General features: G+C 41.9%; 1 protein-coding gene across 1 annotated transcript; it reads left to right on the top strand.

Moving 5' to 3' along the window:
• Positions 1–648: 648 nt before the first annotated feature.
• Positions 649–4,433, top strand: ostm1 (osteoclastogenesis associated transmembrane protein 1). The gene is made up of 6 exons (XM_086061224.1): positions 649–1,158; positions 1,426–1,540; positions 1,798–1,895; positions 1,973–2,083; positions 3,343–3,508; positions 4,110–4,433. Exons 1-6 carry the CDS (start codon positions 799–801, stop codon positions 4,166–4,168), a joined length of 909 nt encoding a protein of 302 aa, XP_085917350.1. The 5' UTR covers positions 649–798; the 3' UTR covers positions 4,169–4,433.
• The last annotated feature ends 4,119 nt before the right edge of the window (positions 4,434–8,552 follow it).

The raw sequence follows: 8,552 nt of genomic DNA, 5'->3' as shown, positions 1-8,552 counted from the left end.
GCAATTAGTTGGCAGATAGAAGAGTTAATGAGCAGCTCTCGCCGTCGTGTGCAGCATTTCGGGAGGATAGACCCCTGTATTTACCACTCGAGTGGCACACGGCCGTTAGAATAGGCGGACTGTGCCGCGCGCGTCCTCTTCCCCCTTATTTTCATTAGGCCCCCGATGACTGCAGAATTGATGCGGCCTGAGACTTATCAAAAGCTACTAATTTCACATTAGCGGCCATTGACTGCCGCGGCTTGATTCGAGGGCCTCGTGACAATTATCACAATCAGCGTGGGAGGCCAAAGCGTTTACGCTGACTCTGATTATTTGATGCAATGGTGTATCGGTGAGGATGGATGGATGGACAAAGGGATGGAGATAGATAGATAGATAGAGAGAGAGAGAGAGAGAGAGAGATATGATGGATTTATAATGAATACGTACATGGGTAAATGCTTGATGAATAGAAGTGTGATATTATATTTTGATAAAACATTTAATTTTACCTCGAAATTACACAAAAATCAGCAGATATGGACATTTAGCTTTCATATTCAGATCTATAAAAAAAATAAAAAAGCTTAGCTTTGCCATTGCTAAGAAAATAAATGTAAAAAGATATATATTCCTACGTTCTACTACTATTGTTATCACCGCACACTGTATTTGTATGTAAAATACTGCCCATGGCGTTCTTCTTGAGATCTCGCGAGATTTCCATCGGTCACATGATCCCGCTCATCCCAAACCCGGAAGTCATGGGTTCTCTGAGGCGGACGAACATACCCGAACGCATGTAAGCTGTGGAACATGCCTCTGAATCACCAAAACTGGTTTTTAACCGCGTGGGTGCTGTATATTTGCGCTCTTGCGACAAGTGAAGGAGCTAACTCCACACTTTCCGCGCTGGCTGCGGTCGAGTCACCCGTTTTCAAGCCGGCGGCGGCGGCGGAGGAGGACTCTCCCGCCCCTCTCAGCCTGCTGTCCGCCTTCCCGGACGACTTGGAGGTGAGCGACTACTGCGGCGAGCTGCTGCGCCTCTTTGGCCAGCACTATGTGGCGTATGTCAACTGCCTGGTTCCGTCCGCGCGGCCGGTTAAAATTTGCCAGAACTGCTTCGGCGCCTACGGCAACCTGGTGACAACCTTCCTGAACATCTCCTCGGACCAGGTACCACAACAACGTTGACTTTGGAGCTGTGTGTGTGTGTGTGTGTGTGTGTGTGTGTGTGTGTGTGTGTGTGTGTGTGTGTGTGTGTGTGTGTGTGTGTGTGTGTGTGTGTGTGTGTGTGTGTGTGTGTGTGTGTGTGTGTGTGTGTGTGTCTCACGAGTCACGAAAGTCTTGTGATATTTTCTTCCTTACAGCTGGTTTATTTTTTGGAGGCAACGCTAAACCTCTGCTTGGTTTGTTGTTGTTTTTGGTGCTTAATGTATTCAGTTGGGTCCTGGCAATGAGAGCTGCAGGGACAGCCTTCTGCGCAGTGACCGTCTCATGGTGGTTTATCTGCTCTTTCGCAACCTGAAGGACCTGTGGACCAAATCTGCCTGTGACAGTAAGTGCACAAAAACACTTCATTGGGCATCTACTGTACATGCAGTAGGAGTCACTTCTCCTATGGTTATGAATCATATGACTTTGAGAGACAAGGCATGTGACTTTTATCAGTTGTGCTCTGTAGTCTTCATTATTTGCCAATCAGATAACTTTTGAACGTGTCCCTTTCCTCTTTCGATGTTACCGTTATTAATTAAGCAATTTTGATTTATTTTTTATTTTTTTTATTGCTGGTGCATTTTCCCCCTCATGTAGACTGTATCAACGATGGATTCCAGAGCCTCACTGATGACACGCTGTACTTTATGTCCACGCTCAACCAAACTCTCACCTGCTTTGATAGATACCAACAGGTACTCACTTTATCTTATTTTGCGGTCACAGATTCACACAAACTGAATGTGTGTCCCCTTTTGCCACGTCTCCACAGGGCAACCACACAGAGCTTTGTAGAAATTGTAAGAGTGCATATAAGGGCCTCAATGAGCTATACAGCGGCATGGAAAAGAATGACACGATGTGTATTGACATTGAAGACGGGGTACGTACTCTCGGGAATGTTGGAAAAAGTGTACTGTATACTGTTTTTTACTTTTGTGACAGGTGGTCTGGAATTAAAATACATAACATGCAGTACTTAGAGCCGCTATTTATAATTCATTGTAGCTAACAATGACTCAAACTATGGATTGTGTTAGTCATGATCAATTACAATTTCATTGGTCCTTGAAGTGGCAGTTTGGATTTGTTTGCTCCTGGGCTCCCCCCTCTACTTGTGAAGTACACTTAGATCCTTAAAAATGGAATATCATCGGGCAGTTTCATAACAGATTGGTCAGAAACTAAAGGATCAAAGCCACTTAAGGTACCGCATTTTCCTCAAATAGTGTCCTCAGGTGTCTGTTATTCTGAGAGATATTTACTGTAACTATGACTTGCTAATGTGTTAGCCATCATAGGAACAGAGCTGCGTCATAAACCAAAGAAACCCCTCTACCTTATTTCCTCAAATAATGCCCTATAATTCTCATTAGACTCCATTTAATTGCTGGTTTCGTCATCCACTTAATAGTAGCATATCATATATTGTATTTTTAATCGACTATTATTGCTTATTTGTATAAAAATGTTATTTTAAAATGCATATATGCAATTTAATTGCACCATACCCCGCATAGACATCTGATACTCTCAGTAAATAAACACCCCCCAGCCAGTATATGCAAACTACCTTGTTAGCACATTTAGCACTAATAATGTGTAATGTAATGTAGAGAATAGTGTCAATATTGTAGTGGGAAATTAAGATAACCAGTGTTTATAATACAATAAAAAGTTGTTGTTTTTTAAAGCATCTGTGCTAATGTTTAGCACACACATTCATTCACTTCACAAATGACTGTTTCTATGCCTTCCCGTTACTTTAAATGGGCATACCTGCATTATCATACTAAATGCGTTCCCGAGAAAGTTGCTGTCGTGACAGGCCAAACGATCAAACTGCACAAAGGTGTTTTTTTAGCCTTGGGATTTGAATGCGATTAACATTTCCCAAAGTCTTAGCTCTTTTTCTGCTGTTTGTTGCACATTCGGGCGGAGTGGAAGCTGATGGCAGCATTACTGTCTTCACTTTTAATTCCAGTGTTGTGACTTTGAAGTGTCAGCGCGTGTCGTTCGTATACTCTTGCTGATTACAGATGTTGCATTTCCGAAATGAGTACGGCATAGATGGGGCGGACTTATTAGCGATATTGTGTCATCGTCGCCAGCGCTTATGTTGCCACTTTTCCTCGTTCTCAGATGAACATGACCCGCAGGCTGTGGAGTAAAAACTTCAAATGTTCCTTCCCCCGGGAGGAGACGGTGCCTGTCATCGCCGTGTCCAGCTTCATGCTTTTTCTGCCCATCATCTTCTACTTGAGCAGCTTCCTTCACTCGGAACAAAAGAAACGCAAGCTCATACACCGTAAGTAACCCGCGTAATTCCCCCATTGTTGCGCGCACATATTTTGACTGGGGTTTTGAGGGCTCTTTGTTGGCTGCTAAAGGGGCTTTGGGGGTGGCGTACTTGGAGTTTAGGACAAAATCATAAATGCAGAGATTCCTTTAAATATTTGGTTGTGTAATCGTCATTCTAATTGTTATTGCAATGTACAGTTGTCGATTGGCGTTTACAAATGGCAAAGGCTGTAATTTTGAAAAAACTAAAAAAAAATAGAGTGGGCTAATGGGTTAGCCAGTTAACGACGTGTTACACTGTCATTTGCTGACACCCACGTCACTCACCGGGCGAGCCCCCACCTTTTTAAAGCTATACACTCTCAAAGTCACAGATACTACAGTGGAATGTGAGGATCCCAAGTGGACAAAAATATTACCTGCAACTCAAAATGCGCACAGTTTTGTTTAATAAAGCCAAATCAGTTGTTATCCAGTTACTTGAATTAAGGCTGGGATAATCGATAAAATACTCTATTCGATAGCATCAGCCTTACTTTTATTATGAATAAAAATGAAACCACACACAAAGCAATGGCGATTCTCCTCTTTTTTTCCCTTTATTGCAGCCAAGAGAGCAAAGTCGTACGCCTCCAGTCTGGTGAACATTCAAGACAAGCAGAGCTGATGGCGGATGCCACTGACGCGTTCAAGTTTTTGCACATTTTGGAGGTTTGTGGTAAACAGCGGTTCTTCCTCTCACAAGGCTGAATTCACCCATCAGTATTTAGAGGACCCACGTTAATTTAATGTCAAACACACTGGAGTTTTCAATGTACATATCTGACTTTGGTTCAGCGACATACCATCACGTTGTCTTTAATTTCCATTAGACTTTTTATTTCAGTTGTAACCGGATATATTTTCATTAAATGAAGATGTTTTGACTTTAACGGTATCAATCGCCATTCATTATTTTTTTTGGATGGGCTTTAACATATCCTGCAACTCTCCAGTTTTACTAAGCCTGGTATAGATGTATTGCATATATTTCCGAGGTCCCCAACACAACATCCTGGACCGTTCCCCCCTTCTCCGTGAGTAAAACGTGAAACGTCAAGATAGCATATAGGCACATTCAGGAGGTAAGCATCACTGAAGGGCTCAACTCTGCTCTACCGCATGCTGTTGTAATTGAAAATTGTTAAACAAAAAAAAAATCGGATCCACGCTTTCCAATAATATTATTAATTACATAGTTGCACATGCTGCTGCACAAACATCCTTGTGGTTTTGTGTGAATGCGTGTACTCAAATGTGAGTATGTGCGCCAGCTATTGATGGAGAAATGGGTTTTATGTCTTTAATGCAAGCCCAGGAAAAAGCCACATACAAAAATAGGGAAGTACTCCATGTCCATTAGCGGTGACGTGTGTTGTATCTGTCACATGAAGAGGGTGCACATCACTGGCTGTGTTGGCTAAATACAAACACATACACATAAGTCATGAGAGCACTCTGAATCCCGCTTCCAAAATCAGTCTTTTGTTGAACCTTGTAGAGTTCTTTCTTTTTCTTAGTTGCGCATTCATTTCCTGGTATTTCTTTGCAGCTCTGTTTGTAAGTGCTGAATTGATGAACATTGAGCACGTTTATTTAATTATTTATTGGTTTATTGACCAGGGAAAAAGCACATTAATAAACGTGGCTGTAAGGAAGCCAGATTTAGCCAAAAGGCTATTTCCTGTCTGTCGTCCCTGGACAGATTTTAAAAATGCCGTCCTTAAAAACGCGAAATGAGCAGAACATAATGTTGAACGTTAAGAAAGTTTTGTAGTATTTGTAAACGTGCAGTAATAATTTTGTTCACGTGAGCTTCCGAACCCTTGTTGGCCTTACTTACTAAAGGTTTTTGTCTGAGATCACTTGCAATGCTTGATCATGTGTCTTTAAATAGCGCGCATGGGGCCAGTCACAAGAAGGAGTCATGCTATATCGCCTATAACAAAACTAATTTTAACGCTGTATTTCCTTTTTCCTTTTGTCTGGGTCATTTGACTGCATTGTGAAAATTGATGCCCCCCCACCACCCCAAAAAAAGCTTGGGCTGTGCTGTCCCAACTGTTAAACACAATGTTACGCTGGATGGATCGTCACCTCCATTAGATTTCCACACACAGCACAAATTTCATCAAACAAAACCTTAAAATAATAAAAAAAAATTATTACATGGAATTCACTAAAATTTTGACCTTAAATGGCATCAAGAAGCATTAAATACAATGTCGAGAGTTATAAAAAATGTAAATACACTTTTTACTCATGCTTTATTTTACATACTTTGTGCAAAGGAGTCACTTGAACACAATTTAGCAATAATAAATATGACAAAAATAGAATTGTATTTGTGGGGACTGGTGACGAGTTGTAATTTACAATGAACAAAAATGGCTGCTTCATGTTCCAAATACCAATTGCTTTGAATTTGAAAAGCAAAATGTACTGTTCCTGTCACCAACAGCTAACATGAAACACTAATGCCACCCAGTGGCAGAAAATTACCTCAACACAAATCTGACTCTTCAAAATGTTATATTACTGTGGCGTACTGAGACACTTATAGTAGTTGAATACAACTTTTTATTTGCAATACTATATTATACTGCCGCCTCATGGCCAAGTCGTGCACATCCGAAGGAGCTTTGATGACTTAATCGTGATGCACAATTCATTTGAGTCCCTTCTTGTAGCATCCAATGACTGACTGCAGCTCTGGGGTTGTCCGAAGGGCCACAGTTCCAATCTCTCGCACGGGGGTGGGCTTTTTCCTCCATCATTAGCGGCTAATCTAACAGCAGGATAAAGATACTCGGCCCGATAATCTCGACAGCCGCGCACACGCCCGTTAAAACACTTTTCTTGGCTTCTTGGTCTTACGGAGCGCAACCACCGAGGCCCATCAGCTCGCCGCTAAGAGCATTACGCGCACGCCGAGTCATATGAGCCCTTTCACTGCCAGCATGCAGCGCGAAAACGCGGTGGTGCCGCCCGGGGGCGTCGCCCGGGGGCCCGTGTGGCTCAACGGTGACGGCTTAAAATTCCCGCTAAATTCTGCTGTTTAACCCCTGAGGGCTGAAAGTCAAAGAATCACCTTATAAATGATGAATATAGTTACGGTAGGATTTATATAACAAGTATATCAGATGATGAAAAAGTTTATGAATTTGTGTGTATAATAAAATGCATTTTTTGAGATGTCATTGCAACGAAGACTGCATTCGTCAAGGCAGCTGATTGACTTTTACTGGATTTATTGCCGCTTTGCAAAAAAAAAAAATTATATCCAGAGGTAATCGGCTTAATTCCTCACATAATAATTGACCACCTAATCCACTCACAGATTTGGTTTATTAAAAATTCTGGACTAATGAGTATGATATTGCAAAGTGACACAACAACCACGAAAAAATGTGCTGAGGTTTGTGTTCCGGCTTTACTGCAAACAATGAAAATTGCTTAATTTGAAGCTTTGCTAAAGAGTCTCACTGAACACAGTTGGCCACTTCACCAGGCAACATCGAAATAGACATGAACCATTTGTGTATTTTGACGGATGAGAACAACACACTTCATTATGGTGGGCAGAAAATGTCATTTCTGTATTTGTCCTTGCGGCTTATGAAATGTGAGTTTGTGAAATGCTGTACATTGGACAAGAACACATTCTCCTCCACTGCTTTAGAATGCTCTGCGGGAAGGAGCCTCTTCTCGAAAACCGACGTATTTTGGGGGATACTTTAAATTCACCCTATATGCAATAAAGTGGATATACAAAGTCTACAAAGTCCCTTTTCAAATGCCAGGATTTTGCCATTGAAAATAATGTGACCAAATAATTTCCACACAATTCGTTTTTCAAGAAGGGAAGTTAGAACTAACTGGAATGTGGTTGCACAAGTGTGCACACCCTCTTAAGACTGGGATGTGGCTGTGTTCTGAATTAACAAATCACATTCAAACTCACGTTAAATGGGAGTCAGTGCTCACCTTATATGCAATAAAGTGGATATAAAAAGACTACACACTCGCTATTTAAATGTTTTATTTTTTTTGTGACAAAAGAACACCCTACCTCAAGCATGTATTTTTTTCTCAGAATGGGGGCCCTAGATAGGGTGGAAGGAATTATGAACAGTTCCAAATAGCACTAAACTGGTAGGCTTTTCCTAGAAAGCCAAAATATGTCAGGAAATCTTACAAGAGCTTTATTTGGGGTCAATCAGAGGCCCTTTGGTGGCATTTGTGCACTGACTCCCATTTAACGTGAAGTTGAATGTGAATTGTTCATTCAGAACACAGCCAGTCTTAAGAGGGTGTGCACACTTGTGCAACCACATTTCATTTAGTTGACTTCCCTTCTTGAAAATTTTATGGTGGGAAAATTATTTGGTCACATTATTTTAGATGGCAAAATCCTGGCATTTGAACAGGGTGTGTAGACTTTTTATATCCACTGTATCGTTCCTTTAGCGTTTAGTTCATTATGCAAGGCCGGGCCCCCCTCCACCTAAGCCGCCAGTTAACTGGCTGTATGCGACCTTTAGGCCACGCACCTCTCAACGCCTCGGCGATGAATCTGATTCTTTGTTGACTAAGAAGTAAACATATGGCCCCCGGGGCTCGGATTTAGCACGCACACATGCGCGCACGACACATGCGCCTCGCGCAGAGCATACGCGAGAGTGAATGGGGTGTATTATACACCTGCGAGCGGGGGTCAAAGTCTGTCAATCCCAAGATTATGGCATTATGATAGATTATAGAATCACTCTAATGGCAGTCATTCAGTTTGTAATCTCAGCAGCAGCTTCTTGCAAAAAAAAAAAAAAAAATTATAATCCCAGAGCGTTCCAGCTCGTAAGAAAATCAGCCGTTCTGCTCCTTAGTCATCCCTCGTTTGCACAAAGGTCTTATGACAAGTCAGCTGTTGGCGACATCGCAGATGCTGGATCATATGTCAGAAACCTTTGCTACCTGGGGGGCCACTTGAGGATAATGCAGCGGCCGTTGGG

Source organism: Leptonotus elevatus, chromosome 18 (assembly GCF_054856555.1).
Source record: "Leptonotus elevatus isolate MCC_2025b chromosome 18, RoL_Lele_1.0, whole genome shotgun sequence".
In the NCBI taxonomy this organism is placed as follows: domain Eukaryota; kingdom Metazoa; phylum Chordata; class Actinopteri; order Syngnathiformes; family Syngnathidae; genus Leptonotus; species Leptonotus elevatus.
Note: the sequence above shows the minus strand (reverse complement) of the source record. Positions and strands in the feature narration are given on the sequence as shown.